Source organism: Dipodomys ordii, unplaced genomic scaffold (genome assembly GCF_000151885.1).
Source record: "Dipodomys ordii isolate 6190 unplaced genomic scaffold, Dord_2.0 Scaffold24, whole genome shotgun sequence".
Taxonomy (NCBI): Eukaryota; Metazoa; Chordata; class Mammalia; order Rodentia; family Heteromyidae; genus Dipodomys; species Dipodomys ordii.
The window spans coordinates 13,652,776-13,675,511 of NW_012267240.1; the positions used below are offsets into that span (position 1 = coordinate 13,652,776).

At 39.5% G+C, this 22,736-nt stretch overlaps 1 protein-coding gene across 3 annotated transcripts in view; it reads right to left on the reverse strand.

The window, feature by feature from the left end:
• Positions 1 to 22,435, reverse strand: part of Slc39a12 (solute carrier family 39 (zinc transporter), member 12) — a 61,428-nt gene extending 38,993 nt beyond the window's left edge. For all 3 annotated transcript variants that reach the window (XM_013014649.1, XM_013014648.1, XM_013014647.1), the window contains exons 1-5: positions 22,190 to 22,435; positions 15,716 to 15,997; positions 13,365 to 13,572; positions 5,790 to 5,962; positions 2,593 to 2,764 (exon numbers count right to left, since the gene is read on the reverse strand). In XM_013014649.1, the coding sequence (XP_012870103.1) occupies positions 2,593 to 2,764; positions 5,790 to 5,962; positions 13,365 to 13,572; positions 15,716 to 15,997; positions 22,190 to 22,435 (1,081 nt within the window). The remainder of the gene's footprint in view (positions 1 to 2,592; positions 2,765 to 5,789; positions 5,963 to 13,364; positions 13,573 to 15,715; positions 15,998 to 22,189) is intronic.
• Positions 22,436 to 22,736: the final 301 nt, after the last annotated feature.

Genomic DNA, 22,736 nt, shown 5'->3' on the forward strand with positions numbered 1-22,736 from the left:
CGTTCAACTGTAGATAGAAATGACAACCATCTCTTCTCATACATCGTTATGTGAAATTTTACTTGGACACCTGGCTGCCCAATAAAATTCAAGGCTTTTGTGTTTTTATTGTAGCTACAAAAGACTATAAAATGGCAAGAACACACAGGTCAAATCAGGGTACATTTCTCAGGAGAAGGGCAGGAGTTTCCAGTACTGCTCTTTCCTCTTAGTCCTGTGGGCAGCAAAATGAAGCTTCCCTCATTTTAGAGTTTACAAATCTTCTTAGATCCTACGTGAGTCAGATTTTCTCTGTTCTGTGGGAAGAGCAACCTGAAAAAGCATCAAAATCTCTGACTTCTGTGGTTGATGGACTCTCCTAACTTACCCCAGGTCTCTTATACAGGTGCCTTTCTGTCTTGGTTGGTGTTAAATGACTCACAGATGAGTTTTGTCTTAAGTATTTCTCATTATTTACAGAAGAACTTGACCTATCTATTAAATTCCTAGCCATTCCTGAGCAGCTACTTAAAATAGGTGTGAAATTTTACTCTGACATAGACTTAATCATCTATCCTGGACACTTAACTGGCTCTGGTACTTAAGGGTTGAGTTAAAGCAGCAGCAGACTGACTCATATTTCCTTAGTAACATCTGTGTCTGCCTCCCTTTTTACACACAATACCTTACATATCTGTGATTCCCAAAGGCCAACATAAGGCTTTACCCTCAATTAGATAATGCAAAATTTTAAACTGAAGTAATGTTTTTTATAGGTTCTCTGGTGCATATTCCTTGGGACTTTTTTCAGGAAGACTATTTCCTAGAAGGGTCTAGAAGTTCAGAAAAGGTGATCAACTTTTTTTCATATATCTTAAGATTAAAACTGTTTTTTCAAGTGCCTTGTGCATACCAAGCACTATGGCCGGCAGTGCGCGTATGCCTACAATCATTCCGAGGAACCAAGTCCTGTCCTCATTTACTTGAGCACTGTTGACCATTGAGTGCTGACTGGTGAGTTGCTCATTTGTATTGAAAGCATCTGCTTTCTAGTGAATATTGAAGGCTTAGGTATTTAGGCCAAGCATGGTGTTGCTCACGTAAAATCTTCAAGTGAGCCACTCACTACTGGAGAATCCCTGGTGACTTAGAGATAAGTAGCTGCACAATTCAACAATGATGGGCCTTACAACCTAGCTCAAAGAGAAAGACATATATATATATATATATATATATATATGTATATATGTATACATATATATATTCATGTGTTCATGCATACTCATGGATTTATATGTTAATGTGCCCATATGCCTCACCTGTGGTTATATCTAGGGTCCTCAGATCAACACTCAGAGGTTGCATGTTCTGTCACTCTCTTGCTTTACTAAATGTTATGGCTATTCTTAGGCCACCACGTTGTGGGAGGAGGTGTTAGGTACGTGATGCTTTACATTTAGTGCACACATCTTTGTACTCGGTATCCTATCTCAAGTTCGAAGTGCCCTGCAAAGTTGCCGAGAGTACTTTTCTACTTCCGTGACTCAGAGGAAGGCAGGTGAGGGCAATCATTGATCCGTACACTTCTGCCAGCCATACCGGGAGGCTTCCTTCTCCCTGGACTGGGCAATCCTCTTCCAGAGCAGACCAATATACTAGAACACTCCTCCATGTGCCTTCATCTTTTATATTTTCCATGCCTTGTATAGTATACCACTGGTTCCCCACTGTGATGAGGATGGTGATGATGGTAAAAGCAGACTGAGGGGGTGGTAAAATTTTCTTAAGGTCACAGGGTAGCTTGCAACAAAACAAAATGACTTCTTCTGGTGTTTCAGATTTCATGTTGGTTTTCATGTGTACCATGCTACTTTTCAACCATGGATTTTTAAGTTACTCAATGATGAAGTCAAATATAGAGGATAAAATAAATGGATCTAGGGGCTGGGAAGGTGGCTGAGTGGTCGAGTGCTTGCCTTGCTTGCATGAGGCCCTGGGTTTGATTCCTCAGCACCACATAAACAGAAAAAGCTGGAAGTGGTGCTGTGGGTAGAGCGCTAGCCTTGAGCTGAAGAGCTGAGGGACAGCGCCCGGGCCCAGAGTTCAAGCTCCATGACCGACCAAAAGTAAACAAACAAACAAATAAATAAATGGATAGAAATTGTATGCAAAGTACAGAACATTCTTTGAAAGATAGTATGGGGTGAACAACATGAATCTATGGGAGCAGCTTGACCGGGCTTCGAATCGTAAATTTATACTTACTAATTGGGTGCCTTGAATCAATTACTTATATCTCCATGCCTCCATTTCCTCATGTGCAAAATGGAAAAAGAATAACACCTACCGCCTCTATTATTGGCAAGATTACGTGAATTGGTAAGCGTTAAATGCTTTGAATGGCACTTTGGATATAGTAAAATCCCATATTCGCTATTTTTATGACAAATACAGTGTTTTTTTTTTAAAGTAATGCTTTTTTTTTTTTTTTTTTGCTTATGTGGTGCTGAGGAATTGAACCCAGGGCCTCTGGCATGCAAGGCATGCACTCTACCACTGAGCCACCTTCCCAGCCCCAAATACAGTGTTTTTTGATAAAGAACCAAACCTTACTCTCCAGAGTGGTAGGTGGTAGCTTTGCCCGCTGGTCTCTGGATAGCTGACAAGGGCAGCTCAGTAGTTGTTGAATGATCCCTGGACTCAGCTGTTTAAAGTCCTCCTTAGAAATGGGTGCAAGGCCGCCTTGTAGAAATATCTCCAGCAGCTGCTGTGCAGAGAAGCAAGTCTGATGGAGAGAATATGCACAGTTACAACCTCAGCACTGAACAAGATGTCCCACCAACTGCTCTTGAGGAGCTAGAGCCAATGGAGGGCTACAGGAGGGTTCTGGCCACAGGGGACAGGGGAAATCATGGTGACAACTACCTGCTACCTTCAGTTAATTACGCTTTGATTCATGTCCAAGGAGTATTTTAAATTCAAAGCCTGCAGTAGCTAACTTTGTTCTCAGTATTCTTTATTTCCTAACTCCTTTCTTCTCTGCGGAAAATACTATGCTATAAAGTGTTGTACGCTGTTCTAGCCAGCTCTACTGGTTATAATGGGGGTGATATTTTGTTTTGTTTCATTTTGTTTGGTGCTAGTATTGGGGCTTGAGTCCCCAGATCTCTCATTCTTGCTTGACTTTTTCATTCAAGACTGGTGCTCTGTCACTTAAGTCACAACTCTACTTGCAGATTTTGGCTGGTTAATTGTAGATAAAACTCTCATGGACTCTTGCCCAGGCTGGCTTTGAACCACAATAGTCAGATCTTGCTTTATGATTAGCTAGGATTACAAATAGAGCCACTAACATCTGACTAGTTTTGCTGATTTTTAATGGGGTAAGTTCTATAGTCACAAAACTAAGATTTTTATATGATAATGAAATCTTTGATATTCTCATTTAAACAGCCTTTGTTGGGAGCAAGTACTTTCACAAGCAATAAAACCTTAAAAATTTTAAGGTGAATGGCTTACCCTCTGTTAATGCCTTCTCCACAAAAATTGACTTTTTCTCCCCTTATTTTCTACTAACATTATCTACATAACCTAATTTTTAAAGACATTTTTCTGTCTTACCTAGGCATGCTTATAAAAAAAAAAAAAACAAGCCATAAATACGTAACAAATACAAGTCTTTAAAGTTGCCCTAAGACAGTAGTTCATCTCAGAACAGCTTCCAGTTTTAGAATATGTTTTCAAAGAGGAAGATGGTTTGATTATAAGCTTCTTGATTCTTTGATTATAAGCCCGTGATCTTTTCTTTCTGCCTCTGTGCTATTTAAGTCATTGTTCTAAATTTCTTCCAGAATCACTGACACAAATGTCTTAATAGTGATTCATATGTTCCATAAAATTTTGAACATAACATATTTTTAATAAAGAAGAGAACAGAGGGAAATTTTATATTAGCTAGCCTGTCATCTTTATTCCTTTGCATAAAGTATCAGTGTGTGTTTGTACTTGTATTGATGTCAGCACTTCTATAGAAACGTTGAAATGTATTTAAAAATTAATTCCTAATCTATAGCTTTGAGAATCATTTTGACCACTTGTTAAAAAACAGAATGTTGGGGCTGGGAAGGTGGCTCAGTGGTAGAGTGCTTGCCTCGCATGCATGAGGCCCTGGGTTTGATTCCTCAGCACCACATAAGCAGAAAAAGCTAGAAGTGGCGCTCTGGCTCTAGTGGTAGAGTGCTAGCCTTGAGCTGAATTGCTAAGGGACAGCAACCAGGTCCAGAGTTCAGGCCCCACTACCACAAAAAAAAGAAAGAAAGAAAGAAAGAAAGAAAGAAAGAAAGAAAGAAAGAAAGAAAGAAAGAAAGAAAGAAAGAAAGGAAGGAAGGAAGGAAGGAAGGAAGGAAGAAAGAAAGAAAAAAAAACCAGATGTTGCCAGGCACCAGGGGCACACATCCTACCTACTTAGGAGACTGAGATCTGATTATCACAGTTTGAAGCCAGCCCAAGCAGGAAAAGTTCATGAGACTTATATCTTCAGTTGACCACCAGAAAACCAGAAGTGGTGCTGTGGCTTAAAGTGGTAAAGCACTCACTTTGAGCGAAAAAGCTCAGGACTGCATTCCAAAAGAGGGCTGCTTATTTAAGATTCAAATAACAACAACAAGAAGAAAGAAAGAAAGAAAGCAAACCTATTTAAATTAGCATTTCTCACATAGTAACAGTTGTTCAGAACACCAAGTATGTGTCAGACAACTATGTATGTGCCTTTGGTGTCTGTGAACTGAAGCAGTTACTCATGAGCTCTATGACTACCTGTAGCAAGCAAAACTATGAGCTAACATCATGTAGTTGTTCTAATAATGCAGTGATGCAGGTTAAATAACTCAGTGTCTGTGACCTCATAAGTCTCCCATACATTAGAAGCCATTTTTGTGTAAAATTAATTTATAAAGTATTGAAGAAAGTAGAGCAGAGGAGGACTCTACAGTCAAAGTTGGAGAAATGCTACATTCAATTAAAGACATTTTCTTTCTAATGGATTCCTTCAGATTCCCTAATGTGCTGTAGCCAAAGGTACATTCCCAGTATTTCTCCAAATTATTATTTATTTGCTTCTTGAAAAGCACCAAGATGTTTCAATAAAGTTTTATTGGAACACACACACAAACACACACCAAAGCATTGAATTAAACCATGGATTGTTCTCTAGGAAATACAGAAATTTAGGAAATACGGAAGTAGATACAATCATTGGCTCCTCAGATTTTACCTTTTCCCCAAAACCTTCTCAGAGCCATCCCCTCCATAAGTATGTTTCTGTTGCTCATACTACAACGTAATCATTTCCTAATTTACCCTAAATTTAAAATATTCACTCATTATTGTGATTATTTATGCATTATTTCAATCCTTCACTGCTTTGTGAGCTCCTTGAGAGATGCATATTTTTCCTTAACAACTGCCTCATGCCAACAGTGAAGATCAACATGTAATAAATACTCAATGCCTGTTTTCTAATTTGTGGTTCATGCATTGAATGTGAACCCATGGAAGAAAACAGATATATGGAAACAGATGTATATATAGATATATCTAGGTCATTCTTAACCAAAATAGTATGGCCTTGGTCTTATGTCTACAGGAACCCATTTATGGAAATAGAATCCCAGGAACATAGCACTGAAAAAGAATAGTTACACATTTAAGAATAGTTACACATTCAATGTTCTAGAACTCCGATAGAACTTTCATGGCTGGACTTCCTTTGATACAAGTAAATCATCATATAAGTAGGATAATGGAAATACCTGATCCCAGGAAGTTAGATCATCATCTGACTCTTTGCCCACTGGTCCAAGTGCATCAGGGAAGCCCCAGTCCTGGTGTGTTATGTTGTTCTGTTTTCTTGGAAGTTGACTCACTTTATCTTTTTGGATGCAGATGCTTTTGGTCCAGAGAATGTGGAGGAGTTGGTCTAGGTCTGGAAATTTCATATAAAATCTGTTGTCATGCAGAATAAACAGGTCACATTCAGAAAAGCCACCATTTCATCTCTTCACAGTGTAGACATGCTACAAGACAAATCTGAGTCAGATGACAAACCCAGGTTTCATCTGGAACAAAGTTGAGCACTGATACTTGATGGGGACATAGAGTCTCTCATCAGATCAAGGCTGGATGTTGGGGTTATACCAATGTTTTTAAAAGGGGTTCCCATTGGGACAACCAGTTTCCAGGTCCCGCTGCTCACTCTCTCCTGAGTGGCCTTTACTTTCTCTTTTTTAAATAAACTCCCTACAACTGTAAGTTATCCTTCCTGGGTTTATTTCTATATTGTCAGAGAACTAGAATCCATCATGCTGTGTATCATCTTGGCACCCATCATGGGGCAGAAGACAATCGAAGGTAAAGGAACCCACTGAAAGCCTGCTACTGGTCTCCAGAGCCGACCTTGCTTGACTGGGCATTGTGTAGCAGCTCAAGTGTTGAAGGAAAGCATCCTGGCTAAGGTTTAGTCTTTAAAAAAAAATCTAAGCCACTCTTTTCTGCCTCTCATCTCTCAGCCCAACAGCAGTCAAGGACATTTTTTACCCAGTGTATGAGGCCACATGGAGACGTCTGCCCTGTCTTTGTCTCCCAGCAGCATAGTGTTTGTGCTGTTCTCTGAACTTCTCTTGGGCTGATGGAGTCCACACTTCCTCAAATGGAGCTATAAATTATAGCCTGTCTCTGACATTCACCCAGCCATCCTCTGGTCCCCACCACAGTTGGATCTTCGTTTATTTTCCTGTCTTGGATGTTCTTGTCTCATCTCCCAGAACCCCTCTATAAGGTGGTCTGGCATTAGACTCCAAAAGGCCTCTCAGTCCTGGCCCTTTGGGGCTGTACAGTTACTGATAGGAAACTTAATTCCAGTCCTCCCATCCTTTTGTAAGCAAGCAAGCAATTGGTTAGAGCCACACCCTTAACAGACAGAGTGAAGGGATTCAAAGGGAAACACACTGAGTTCAGACAGGCGTTTGTCTCTGCTCTTACTGGCTTCTTGCTGTTGTACTTTTATCACTTAAGATCAGAATCTCGGAGACCTATGCTTTATATTTCTGACCATTATGTTTGGGCACCTCTTCCTGGAAAAAAAAATACAGCCTGCCATAGAACATGTCTATCCTCAAGACAAGGGCTGTAATTGGAAGGGGTCATTCTCCCAGGTGTTTGCTTGTAAGAAGGAATGTTGTTTTCATGTTCTCCCTTCTCAGTTTTCAGAGCACATTAAGTATCTTGGGTCAGATAGAGGGAGCTGCTCATCCTCTTATCTTTTTCCTTGTGTAAATATTGTAGCGCAAAAAGATGGTACACATAGGTTTCCAAAGGCATGGCTTCTAAATTCTTGGCTTCTGTTTACCATGCTTCATTTGCTTTAGTCTATCCTCTTTCTGACCAAAGCACAATTTGAGATGAAGTCTTGCCAATTTTGGCAGGATTGCTAATACTGGGGACACAAAATGCAACAGGCAGGAACTCAGAGGGGAAGACATCGGTGCGCTGGTCGGATAGGTGCAACTCAGCTGCTCATCTTCCTGGCAGTCTTACCTACAGACAACTGGGACATGAGTGGGAGAGATGTCTCCCTAAAGACAAAGGGACCTTCACCCTGGTGATTCCTGGAGACAGAAGGTGAACCCTCATTGGCCCGTTCTCTCTTCTGTTCCCTTTTTGCAGGTGGTACCCCAACAGTCTGAGTTTCTGAGGGATTCCCATAGGCCTGTTTACAGGTGTTTCTTGCTTTTCTCAGGGCTACACAAGAAGTTTCCAATAAGGGAGAGTTAGTTAAAAAAGTGCCAGAGGGCTCCCCACAGACAGATTTAAGATGAAAACATATGGCTTAAAGCCAGGCACCAGCAGGTCACACTTGTAATCCTATCTACTCAGGAGGCTGGAATCTGAGAATCACAGTTCAAAGCTAGCCCAGGCAGGAAAGTTGATGAGAATCTTATCTCCGATAAACCATTCAGAAAACCGGAAGTGGCCCAGTGACTCAAGTGATAGAGTGCTAGGCTTGAGCTGAAGAACTGAGGGACAGCGTTCAGGCCCAGAGTTCAAGCCGCATGACCAACAAAAATCAACAAACAAACAAACAAATAAATAAAATATATGGCTTAAAGAGTGGGGAGAGAAGGTTCTAGAAATGATAATTTTTTTTAAAAAGTCTAGGCTTTCTCTCCTGGATGAGGGCAGAAATCCTGATAGGGGTCCCACTCATCCATTCTCCTTAAAAGATCTCAAACAAAGCAAAACCCACCTAGAGAGTGTGCAAAGGTCAATTTGTATATGATTGTAAGCCTTGTTCTCTAACAAGGTTTTTCTAAAAATATTCTATTCTTGGTTACCTATGATTAAGAGCAGAAATTATGTTTGCTGTTGACAATTTTTTTTTAATGATAGAATATCATGGACCAAATGGTTTCATTCATCTTAAACTTTAAGATACTCTGTGTCATCCTGACACACTGCCCTTCCATTATTCTATCAAGTATTGGGCAAATACATGTCATTTGCTACTAGAATTCCAGATTAAAAACTGTTATCACTGCAACCAAGAGTTATCTGACTCAACAGACAAAAAAAAAAGAGAGAAAGAGACAGAGTGAGCAGAGGAAGTCTTAAAATATTGGTACTAACAAATGTGTCAAGGTTTACTACATATTTTTACAGAAAGGATTTGCCTAAGGTCAAGATTACTACACTGATGTAAAACCAAGTAGTAACTAAGTCCACATTCATTTAAGTGTTTGTTTATGTCAGGGTTCTTCAAATGGTCACGTATTAGGTCACTTTTTAAGTAAGTATGTAAACCACCGGATACAAAGCTGAGGAGGAAATTATATCCATTAGGCAGCCTTAAATTAATAATACCACACCTAGCAACCTTGTGCATATGTTTCACATTGTAATTTAAAAAGGCTTTAGGGACATTTACAAAGCTGTCAATCTTAATCAGTACCTTAAAATGCTATATAATATAAAAATTAGATTGTTTAATCAATTACTATTTCAAACTTTCACCAGAATTTACTCATTTTTTTGTCAATATAGATTTAATCCTCTGCAAAAGTTACAGTCAGACTCATAGATGGATGAATTAACTCAACTTATTGGTCAAATTTAAATTTTATTTCTAGTAAGTTCCAGGTAAAACTTGCTTGGGAACGGTTTCTGCTGATCCCTTTGTTGCTTAAATTTGGAAATAAAGGAATCGTATTGGCACAGACTTTCATCTAAACTGCCAGTCATGTCCTTCCAACGCTGTATCAAACCAGTTAGCATACCTTATCCCAGCAATGAGCAAAAAACGACAACTGGGATATTATTCCAGCTATGGAGGTGAGATCTACCAACCTACTAGGACAAAAACAAAAAAAGAAAATCAAGAACACAAAGAGAGATTAGCAAAAATAATCCATCCTGAAAAATGGAAAGAAAAAAAAACCAGAACCTGAATATATCTCAAAACCCTATGGAATAACAACAAGTCTATCAGCATATATGTATTAAGAGTCACAGAAAAACAAGAATAAGAAAACATATAGTAAATCACACCTAAGAATATTCGAAGTGTGACAGAAAATCTTAATCAATATGCTCAATAAGTTCATCTAACACCAAGAAGGATAAATATAAAAAAAGATCTCCACCCAGACAACAAAAATCTGACCACGATAAAATTCTAAACGCAGCAAGAGAAAAATAAGTCATCACCACCATTGTTCATGGCTGAGTCAGATGTGAATAATGAAGACAAAGAGGTAGAGGAATGCTATTGTCAAAGAAAATAAGAGAAAAAAGTCATGAGTCAGTTAAGTTATATCTGAAAAATAATCCCACCAAATCAACTGGAGAAAAAAGAAATCCAGTGAATGTCATTGTTACCAGACCTGTGTTACAAAAAAATCCAAATGAAGTTTTTTGGTTTTTGTTTTGTTTTTGTCAGTTGTAGTGCTTGAACTCTTGGCCTGGGCACTGTCCCTGAGCTCTTTAGCTCAAGGCTACCACTTGAGCCACAGTGCCACTTCTGGCTTTCTGGTGAATAATAGGAGATAGTCTCATGGACTTTCCTGCCCAGGCTGTCTTTGAATTGCAATCCTCAGATCTCAGCCTCCTGAGCAGCTAGGGTTACAGGTGTGAGCCACCAGTGCCCAGAGCCAAATGAAGTGCTTCAGGCTCAAAATAAAACCCAAAATTACCTTTTGAGTTGAATTTCCTATTTGGAAATAGGGACTATATAAGCATGGGGAATATATAAAAATGTAGATTAATGCAAAATATTTTAAATATGTCTTGCTCATTTGTTCTCTACACTTAATGAAGAGTGCAGGTTTTACCTTCACCTTCAGACAGAACAATGCTGATCACCTCTCAGCTTAACATAATAATGAGATGAATAATCAATGCAAGCAGATTTAAAACACACAATAATTGCAAAGAGGAAAAGCTATACTGGTTGGAGAGAATAGGAATATATATATATATATATAAAATCATCAGAAAAACAATGCAAAAATAATTTGAACAATTAATAATCAAAGCTATATTGTTTGGCGAGAATGCAATTTACATGTATATGCAATTTATATTATATATGTATATACAATTTGTATGTATGTAATTTATGTTATATATTCAATATAAAATATAAACTACATTTATATATTTCATAATAAAACCAAAGCAATAATTTTAAAATAATCACAGAGCAGGTTACAAAGTTATTTATACAAATATCAATTGGATGATACATTGGAAGAAAAACTCATTTACGAAAGCCAAAAAGAAAGTTAGATGCTAATACAAAATTGTGACCAGGAGCAGGAGATCACCTGTACAAGCACATCTGTAGGAGAGTAATGAAAAGATGGGGTTACAGGATGGGAGGATTTAGGGGGTCAGAACATTCAGGGTCATGGCAGATAAAAGCGGCCTTTCTCAAATCATGAGCCAGAGACAGGAGAATGTTGACAGTTATTCCCACAGACAATTCAATCTGCTATTAGAAAAATGATTCACTGTTCTTTGGGAGAACCCCTGGAAATGTCTTCTTCAAAATGACCTTGGAAGTTAAATTTTGCCCTTCACTCTACATCTGATTTCAGTGTATGGGAGTGAAGAAGTTGCAGAAAACATCTGGGATCCTGCATAGTGATGGTGCTGATGAACACCTGCTTTCTCAGTTGGCAGAGACCATCATCGCCCTGTCTCTCCAAGGGGTTTGTCTGGGACGAAGACACCTTGTTCATGTAACTCTAACCCCTCTGTACAGTATTTTTACAATAAAAAGTATAAAAAATAATGTTTCTGTCTGGGCAGGAAATTTACAGGATGAACCTAGAATATGTTGTTTGATAGGAAAGCAAGGGAATTATAAAATATTTTATTGGTTTTTGTCACAGCAACTTAAGACCAACTTGAATAAGATTCCACTGGTCAAAGGAGGAATAATCTAAGCTTTAATAGGATAATAATAATAAACAGAGATATGAAATTATAATGTTTTAAATTTTTCACTGTTCCCATTTGAAAGATGCACAGGAGTTGTATATTATTTTGGAAACTGACAAAGTACCAATAAATATATCAATTATTTCCCTTAGGAACATTAATAAAGTAATAATGATAAGTTTTTTTCACACAGAATTATATTTATTTATTTATTTTGCCGGTTGTGAGGCCTGAACTCTGGGCCTGGGTGCTGTCCCTCAGTCTTCAGCTCAAGGCTAGCACTCTACCACTTAAGCTACAGCACCACTTGCGGCTTTTTCTGCTTATGTGGTGCTGAGGAATCGAACCCAGGGCCTCATGCATGCAAGGCAAGCACTCTACCACTGAACCACCTTCCTAGCCCTCACATAGAATTATAATACCAAGAAATAAAACAGAATTGAGAGAACTGGATTTTGTAAGACCTCCAAAATAAATCAATTCAGACAATGGTCATTAAAAGCCTGTAACTTCTCACAAGGGAGACAATACTTCCTGGTGGATGTCATCAACTATAAATCCATACTCCCAAATGAACAGCTTACAACTAATAAGGCCTTCATACAACAACCATCATACATGAAATTCATGGCATAAGACATAGATTAAGTAACTGTCAGTGCAATCACAAAGTCCAAATGCTAAACAATCACCTTTATCTTCCCCCAAATATAATTTGCAACAAACTAGACAAAACAAAGGGATGGAGAAGAAGAACATTTATAAAAGACACCTAAGAGGGGCTGGGAAGGTGGCTTGGTGGTAGAGTGCTTGCCTCACATGCATGAGGCCCTGAGTTCGATTCCTCAGCACCACAAAAGCAGAAAAAGCTGGAAGTGGTGCTATAGCTCAAGTGGTAGAGCACTAGCCTTGGGTTGAAGAATGAGGGAGAGCGCCCAGGCCTAGAGTTCAGGCCCCACGACCGACCAAAAATCAATCAATCAATCAATAAATGACACCTAAGAAATCTACCAACAACATTCAATTCCTAGACTTTTGTATGGATCATGATTCAACTTAAAAAATAATCACATTTTAAAAATCAGTAAAACGTGAACATTCAATGTGGGTATGACATTAAGAAATCATTAACATGCTAGTTGTGATATTGGTAATAAGATGCTTTAGAAAATGCCCTGTCTGGCCACTTGAACGCAGACCTGAAAAATAAAGCATTGATCTGTTTATCAAGTAAGTGCAAAGAAATGTGCAAAGCAAACATTCTGCTCCATCCGTGATATCTCATTCACTCCCACCTCCCCCAAAAGCTGGTCATCAGGAAGGCTGCAACCATGAACAACTCACGTCACTCTACTTAAAATTAAATGTCCTACATCGATGATCCTATGCAAGCTGGTATCAACCTTCTTAAACCACTTTGAGTACTTTCACATCATTCTACTAGACACTTGGCCACCTCTGTTCCAGCATTAAGTACTAAATTGGAAAGTGACTACTTAGTCTTCATGGCATACCATCACATCTCTCCACCTGTCTCTCCATCCACCATCCCATCACTACAGAAGTGGGCCATGCTTATGCCTCACATTACAGAAGTTTATAGTATGTTTGCCCTGCAAGGCCATCTGCACTCTCTTGCTCCATGCTCTGGGCATGGGTGCACACACTTCTCATTCCAGGGCTCAGGAGGCTGAGGCAGAAGGATCTCAAGTTTGAGTTCATCCTGGACTACATAAAAAGAATAAGACCATCCTGGGCTACATACTAAGACCCAACCAACGAGCATACAACACTATACCTCATTATCAAAATGCTTCAGCCTTTGTGTTTTGACACAATGTATTGGGTAAATGTGACTTGGAAGTGAATTTTATGAAAACCATCCTCACCTGATAGATGGAGGCCATCTGGACTATTCAAGAAACTGAAGATGTATTCTGTAAAATAGTCTGGGGAAGGCAGGTGCCTCCGTCCCAGACAAACCCCTTGGAGAGACAGGGCGATGATGGTCTCCGCCAGCTGAGGAAGCGTGTGTTCATCAGCACCATCACTACCCAGGATCCCAGATGTTTTCTGCAACCTCTTCACTCCCATACACTGAAATCAGATGTAGAGTGAAGGGCAAAATTTAACTTCCAAGGTCATTTTGAAGAAGACATTTCCAGGGGTTCTCCCAAAGAACAGTGAATCATTTTTCTAATAGCAGATTGAATTGTCTGTGGGAATAACTGTCAACATTCTCCTATCTCTGGCTCATGATTTGAGAAAGGCCGCTTTTATCTGCCATGACCCTGAACGTTCTGACCCCCTAAATCCTCCCATCCTGTAACCCCATCTTTTCATTACTCTCCTACAGATGTGCTTGTACAGGGTGATCTCCTGCTCTGTTTCCACCTGTTCATTTCTCTATCCTTTCAAGACAGCAACAGGCTCATGATTTTCATATCTGCATTCCCTGTCTTGCCTTCAGCCTGGCTTTCCTGCTTTTGTCACTGTAAGAAACCTTCCCTTCCTTTTCCTCTTTTTGTCTTAAGCTGAGTGAGTAACCACTTCAAGTCACAAGTCATAAAATATCTGTGTCCTGTGACATGGGATCTTTTTCAGTGGTATATTGTTTTTTCCCAATTAAATTATGGGTATCTGAGAGAATTTTACCTCGTAGCTACTTGTATCTTCATTTGTTTATTAAATGTGTATTGAATTGAATGCCTGTTGTGAGCCACACACTATTCTAAGCTCACTAGGAATTGAGGGGGTGGGGAGGGAGACAGAGAGAGTAGATTTATCTAAACAGGAATCAAAAGAATGTGACTGTGTCAATAGTTAATTCTTGTAACTCAGGACAAAGAATAAAAAGTACCCATTTGATGTACCCTTTTTACAAACTAATGGGCAAACTTGGGAGAAAATATTCACAGAAATGTTGGGAAACAGTTATTATTGTGGTTTTTCACTGCTGGGAATGGAATACAGAGCCTCATGCTTTCTAGACAAAAATATCGACTATCAAGCCAAACCTCTAAGCCAGTTATGAAAATGGGAATAAACTTGGAGAAGTAGCAAGCAGTTTCATGAGTGAAAATAACAAATTAAAATAAAAGCATGGACTTCACAGCTGCGTGAGACAAGGCTCTTAGAAATCAAAATTAAGACCAAGGACCAAATCTGTCTGAGCATATCAATGCATTATTTCAAAAGAAAGAAAACAATTTCCAGTATTGTTTTACAAATTTCACACTTCTTCAACATATGGTATGGTTCCTTGATTCTTTTCAGAAAACGTGGCTCAAAAATATAGCTTTCACTGGGCACCAGTATTCACGCCTATAATCCTAGCTACTCAGGAGGCTGAGATTTGAGGACTGAGGTTCAAAGCCAGCCTGGGAAGGAGAGTCTATCTTCAGTTAACACCCCCCAAGAATGTTGGAAGAAAAGCTGCCAAGTGGTAGTGCAGTAGTCTTGAGCAAAAAGGGTCAGGGACAGCAGAGAGAAAAAAAATCCACTTCACTCTTCTAGAAAATAAATTGTATCATGCTAGGGTTCAAGCCTCAGTGATAGAGTACTTATTTAGGAAGTGCAAGGCCTAGGGTTTGATCATTAACATTGTAATAAATAATAATAATAACAACAACAAACTTTATATCCAAAGATCTTTATCTCATGCAACTTCCTATTGCAAACCTGAAGAGTAAAGCATGATTGAAAGGGTAGCTTTTCTAGATCAGTAAAAGCAACACAAGGACAGGTACCTATTTCCAACAGTAGGAGCCAGGAGAGAAGAGATACATACACAGGTAAATGGACCACATACACATGACACAAATCAAAGCCACAAAAGGACTTGTTTTGTGTGGGCTCTCGGAAATAATGTCTTTTGCAAGCTGTTTCTTCAGTGAAATGACTAAGGATAAATCCACCCATGAAACTCTTGGCTTTCTTCCCAAAGGGCAGAGTTAAATAGACACTTTACCCTTCACCACTATAAACTCTTGAGTCACACTTGAGTGCTTGCAGAGACTTAGAAGAACACACCAGCACTGCCTGCCGACCGGCCTACACAGCTTCTGGCTAAAGCTTATCTTCCAATTAATCATTTCATTTCTACTTTGGGACTCAGAATTAGGTCACCTACCACCCCACAGCTAACATCTATGTCTATTACAAGGTTGTTTTTTTAACATCTGAGAATAAATAAATAAAGCTCTATTACTGTATCTTGGAACATTTTAGCTCTACTTACCTGGCTCCTGGGGATGTCAAAATACTGCCTGGTGACAGCTAAGATGTCTTCCATCTCATTCAGTGACAGGAAATAGGCATCTTCATCCTGCCTGAGGTTCAGTAGGCTGTGCAGGTAAAACTTATAGTCCTTATTACTCATGTTGAGCTTTGAAGAACAGATCTCTTCCCGATGAATAATGTAATAGAGGAGAAGAAGGGAAACTTTCTGAACCACCTCCTCCCTAAACTGATCTTTGAAGTCTCCCCCAGCTATTAGTAATAGTGCATCTGGTTCAAAACACTGCAGGGAGAGGAGAGAGAGAGAAAGAAAATTTAACAAACAATCCCAGAACACCAATAACCACTCCTTTTATTTTGTAAATAGAGAAGTGGCCAGGCCCACAGCTAATTTCTGATAAGGTAGTGAGACATGGTAGTGCCTTTATATCTCAACCATGCTCTCTGTGAGGGAGCCCTCTTGCTAACAGTTATCATTTAGTTCTCAACTATTAGTCCTTGATTTGCCACTCTGCATAAATAAGCCAATCATCCCTCCAGTGTCACCCAGCCCTTTGCCGCTAGCTTCCAGGGCTTTGTGTTCCTCTACTTGCTCAGTTCTGAACTTGAATTGCCAAGTTCTAGAGAAGCCTTCCAAATACCTCCAGCCTATGTTCTCCAGCATGACACTGTTCAACAGAAATACCATGCACACCTGCCACATCTGCCACACCTGTTTCTGGAAGTCGTATTTTACATGTGAAAAAGAAATAGGTCAAATTAATTCTACTAATATTTTACCACCAGGTATTGGTGGCACATATCTGTAATCCTAGCTACAGGAGGCTACGGTGTGAGCATCACAGTGTGAAGCCAACCCAGGCAGAAAAATCTTGGAGATTCTTATTTCTAATCAACACCCAAAAGTCTGGGAAGAGAGCTGTGGCTCAAGTGGTAGAGTGCCAGCCTTGAGTGAAAATGGTAAGCAAGAGCTCAGAAGCTCCAAGTTCAAGCCCCCCCACCAGTACTGGCATATAATTATTCATAATATTATAGAAATTAATACAACCAAAATAATTTCAGAAAGAAATACAACCAGAATACAATTGGGAACAATGTTTTTAATCATTAATGAGCTATTTAATATTCTTTACATCAGGTTCTATCTTTGAAATCTGGTACAGTTTATACTTACCAGCATACCTACATTCTGATGAGCTATAAAAATCAAGGAATCAATTAGCCACACAGGCGGTGTCAGACAGCATGACTCTAGAATATAATTGTATTTTCTGCATGGCATTAGTGTAAAGTCAATATGTGTTTTTCTGTCTTCCCTGTAGAAGCAAGTGGTTTATATGATTGCACCCTGGGCCTATAGAATAATAGCTCTCACTTAAGAGGTAGAAAATTCAGTGAGTACATGCCTTCTGATCCTCTTCTGTGTTACCTAAGAGAATTGATGTAAAAAAAATGTTTCCACTGAAGGAAATCTGAGAAGGTTACCCAAAATTGGCATACTGACAATTTTATGCTGAAGGCAACTGACATGCAGTGGAGGAAGGGCTCTGCTCTCTTCCTACCTAAAATCAGAACATCAATACCCAGTGTACTAAGACGAGAAGACTTCTTATCAGAGGCAATTAAGGCAGAGATGAATCAATACAAACTTTGCTCACACATTCTTTAACCATTAGTGTCCTTCATGTATTTTCTGATTTTCTGATCATTTTTCCTGTATTTTACCATTCTTAACCCCAACCCTCTTTTTCTTTACTCTTGTCACAATTTATTGCTCTTTGTTACAATGGTATATAAGTCTACAAGACTCCCCATACCACACAAAAATATTAACATCAAATACACTGCACAGGCTCTCCTCCCATTAATCTGTTTTTTTTCTGTTTTCACAGGTTCCAATCACAAAACCTGAAAGGATAAAAAAAAAGTCTTTTTCTCACCTACACTAAGATACCTTTGTTCAAAAACCAGAGAGGCTGGGTGCTAGTGGCTCACACCTGTAGTCCTACTCAGGTGGCTGAGATCTGAGAATCACGGTTCAAAGCCAGCCTGGGCAGGAAAATCCATGAGACTCTTCTCTCCAATAAACTACTTAGAAAAAGCCAGAAGTGGTGCTCAAATGGTAGAACATTAGCCTTAAGCAATAAAGCTCAGGGATAGTGCTCAGGTCCTGAGTTCAAGGCTCAGGACTGCTGCGCGCCTGTGCGCACGCACGCACACACACACACACACACACACACACACATGCAAGCGCACACACACACACAAAACCAACAAAACAAAACAACACAGAAAGATATGGCTCAAGGCATAGGAAGTTTGAGTTAATATTATGGGAGAGAAGAGACTCATGGTTTCAATCAAGACCAACTTCTGAGGTAGATACTAAGCTTCTGTGAGAAACAGCAACCTGCCACACCATTGGCTGCCCAAGCCTGCTGACTCTGCTGAAATGACTCTGTTAAAGAATGGTTTCATTCAGGAATTAATCCACGGATTTCCCTTTAAATCAGGTCAGGTGAAGGAATAAGTTTTAAAGGAAAAAGATACCAAATACAGATTCAGAGAATTCATTTTTTCATAAGGAAATAGCTCTTGGGAGGTTAATTAAGCTTTAAGCCTAATGGATGAGCAGAATATATACCGTTTTCTTGATCCATTCGTTCACTGAGGGGCAGTAGGGTTGATTACATTTCTTGGCTATGGTAAACAATGCTGCAATGAACATAGTTATGCTGGTAGTAGCTTTAGTGTGGCCTTGTTTGTGTTTTATTGGATCAATGCCCAGGAGTGGAGATGCTGGGTCATAGGGAAGATCTGTTTAGTCTTTTGAGGAGCCTTCTGACCGCTTTCCAGAGTGGTTGAACTAGTTTACATTCCCACCAACAGTGTAATACAGTTCCTTTTTGGCCATATCCCTGCCAGCATTTGTTGTAGTTTTCTTGATAATGGCCATCTCAATGGAATCTCAATGTTGTTTTGATTTGTATTTCTTGGTAGTATGGTCCATCTTTCCTATGTAACTGCCTCCTCCATTAATTTTATTTTATACCACAGTAGACCATCAATGACAACAAGCAATTTGACTGTTTTCTTTCTCTACATTCCAAAGACAACCATCAGACCTGGTGGATCAATTCTAGAGGTTTTAATCCCCAAATTATTTCAAGTTTGATTTTTAACACAGAGGGTAGATCCGCTGTCCTCTTTTAAATTCTAGGATTTTTATAAGGTCTTTTTTGGAGAGGGGTACTTTTTTTTAATCCTGCATAATACTGGACTGTAAAATACAAGAAGAAAAGTTGTTTTTGTTCCTTTTTCTGCCAAATAATGAGCTATAGTGGTGTTAGTGAACAGCAGGTACTGGTTCTTAATAGGTCTGTACTGGATTGAGTGTCCTTCCTGACTGAACTGAGAAGAGTTATAATAAGTTTGTCAGGTAGGTAAGATAATGCTCGATGCTTGCTACATTTTGCCACACAGAAGTTATGACAAAGGTTGAGGACAGGTATGAATTAAATGGACCATCTCCAAAGTGTCTGAGAAGTGCCTGCCATGATTCCTCAACATCTTGGACATCCGAAACAGCTCGCCAGACCTGGGCATTGGCTGGAGGAGATTTCTGAGGAATTCCACCCTCCAGTGTCCCTGGGAAAGGATGCATGAGACATCTATGTGAGCAGTCATGGTTAAGCTCAGGAAGAAATGTCCACAGGATGCCTTTCACCCTCAGAGATCCTCTGAGGAGACTTGGCTGTCATATGGATGTGGAAGCCAAGGTTCAGTGCATTCCCAAGCTAGAAGATCCCAGCACAGGGTCCTTCCCATGTCAGGAACCTATGCATGGTCATGGTTCCCATCGGTGCTAAAGAGAAGCTTATTCTTTGGAAGTTACTTTACCTCTCATTGAGTCCACTGAAAGTCCATTCTAACCCTTTTCAAGGAAGAAAGGAATAAGAGGATGAAAGAAAAGATAAAAAGGAGGAAGGAAAGAAGGAAGGAAGGAAGAAAGAAAGGGGAGGAAAGAAAGGGGAGGGAGAGAGGGAGAGGGAAAAAAAGCAAGGTGCTGGTGGCTCACACCTGTACTCCTAGCTACTCAGGAGGCTGAGATGTGAGAATCTCAGTTCAAACACAGCCAGGAAGGAAACTCTGTGAGACTCTTATCTCCAATTAACTACAGAAAAAAAAAAGCTGGAAGTGTAGCTTTGGCTCAAGTGGTAGAACACTAGCCTTGAGCAAAGACACTCAGGAAGACTGCCCAGGCTTTAAGTTAAAGAAAGTGGGTGGGGGGGTTGAGGGGGAGCCAACATCTGGCATGGTTGCAGTAGGAATGGGTTTATTTTTAAAGTTCCAATGTATGTTATCAGCTACCTCAGACTGACCATTTTATTCCACTTTTAAACTAGCATACAGTCTTCTCTCCTCCCAAATCAAAATACTCAGTTTCTTATTTTCCAAATATTCTGAGGTGTGAGTTACCCCCTCCCCTTCTGTGTCTTTGGACCACAGAATTTCAACCATGATCACTGCCTGACAACAAGTCTATAAAGTGATGAGAGAGACAGAGTCCATGGAGCAGGATGGCTCTGTTCACAGAGAAACATGAACTGGAATGCACATGGATGGAGCACTCAGGTGAGTAGATGGCCTCTCAAGAGGAGCAGCTAAAATCCACCTTTGTCCCACCTCAGTTCCTTACATGGAGTTATTATACCAAGTGTTTCACAATGAAGGAACAGCAATCATTCCAATGGGACCCAAATTGGCAAGTCTTGATAATGTCACAGAACATAATAAATATAAAATAATTCATTTCCTCCTCACCCCCCTGCCCCCCACAATGGAGAATAATTCTGCCTGTTTACATTCTCCCTAGCAAAACTAATTTTCATGGAAAATTTTTTGGTTGGTCATGGGGCTTGAACTCTGGACCTGGGTGCTGTCCCTGAGCTCTTTAGCTCAAGACAAGTGCTCTACCACCTGAGCCACAGTGCCACCTCTGTAAAAGTAATTTTCAACTAGTGTGAATAAGGTACCTCATGTCACCAAGGAGAGCAGGCCCCTGAAGCAAACTCTCAGAGGACATTATTAACATATGACTCCTGGTTATTTCTACTACATATCTTCTGTTGGATTCACCATGGATATTAATATCATCACAAAAGGGCTGCCCATTATAGCACACTCCCTCTGAGAATCATTGGACATTTTATCGTTTTTCACAAACAGCAGAGAAAAATTCTGTCTTTGAACAAGACCCCTTCAGTGTCATCAAATTAAAAAAGACAACAAAAGCAAGAAATTAAACGAACTCTTGTCTAGGAAATATACCCCCATCCCTATTGCTGGAATAAGTCTTCCAAAATTTATTTAGGACAGCCATGATTTACTTCTGTTATAAGTATCTATGCTTTTGCTTGTTTATGTATGTGAAGGTTTTTTTCTGAAAAAAAAAGTCTCCTTTGGTCTAGAATGGGAGGGTCAATGGTGAAGAGTGATTTTCTTTGTCACCATTTTAAGAAATGGACTCTCTCCTCTGCCACTCTATCAGTCCCTCTCATGTTGCCCGAATGAGAAGGATCTCAACCCCAATCTACTATATGTTTTATAATATCTGATATTTTAATATATGATATTATAACTTAATATTATATATTAATATGTACTGTATAGCATACAATTCTGTAATATATAATTATAATATATAATGAAAAATTATATGATATATTTATATTTACTATATATTATATAATTATAGGTATATGATGAAAATATATAGATAATATATATTTACTATAGAATAACATATTTTAATATGTAATATATTTCACATAGTAAAGTGATCCAGAGAGAGCTTTGAAAATTTCATCCTAGGCAAGTCAAGTCCTGATCTGAGGTGGACACAGCCCAACAGGGATATTTGGTGAAACCCACCCAGCTCAGGAAGGTGTACAAGTGACTGGAGGTACCCATGGGAACCACAAGGCTGTGACACAGAGCCTCTGCAGCTATGGCTCTGATTTCAACTCTACCATCAACTGTCTTTCCCACATCAACACTGCTGCAAGACAGCAATCATCAACCAATCATCAACCACACACTAGGCAAATTATTAGAAAACACCAATAGGTATCCAGGAGAACATTTTCAAGAACTGAATGTCAAAATAATCTGTCCTTCAGAACACAGTATTTAACTAGTCACATGCAAACTTGCTGCAGACACACACACCAAAAAAACACCTCTAAATAGAAAAGGTTCTAGAAGCTTAAGCGTTATTCTTTCAATGAATGTCTGTATCTATCTATGTGTATAGTAAATAGTATCGCAAATATAGAAGTTATTTTTGTGTTGCCTACTTGAGTTTTGGAAGATTTGCATTTCATGTTGCTTTGCAGAAGTAAAATGACTGCATAATCACTGAGCCTCCCCCTCCCTTCACCCCTGGTACCTGAACCCATTGTCTTTCACTAACCAGGTTGCAATTTCCTTTCATTCCAGTTGGCTTCCGTGGGCACCCAGTTTTCTCCAGTAACATTTTGAGGAGACTTTGTGAGTGGTTGAGGGGTGGATTGTCACCAGCAGAGAGAACTCGCAGGACATCTACCAATTTGGCTTGACTCCTCTGGGTGGAGGATTGGTCCATCTCAGTAGAGGGAAGGAGGCTGAGCAGAAGGAACAATGGTGCCCCAAATACTGAAAGCTTTGTCCAGAAGCACATGTCCACTCTTTGTCTTGAGGCAGTCTTAGATCAGAATGGGTAGTTGGCTGTTCAGGGAATATTCTTGGAACCAGAGGAGTTTCTGTGTAGAAGACAGAAAAATGCTTCAAGGATAGAGCCTATATTATGTTCAAAAGGATTCGTTAATTGGGTAGCTAAGCTGATTTGCCCTGACACGCTGTTTTGAAAAGCTATAGGTGATTTATCATGGCTGTGGACTTCCAAACTGTAGAAATGGAAGCTTCTTAGATTTTCTTGTCTCTAGTATCTGAACTAATTGAAGTCAAACATGGGAAGGATC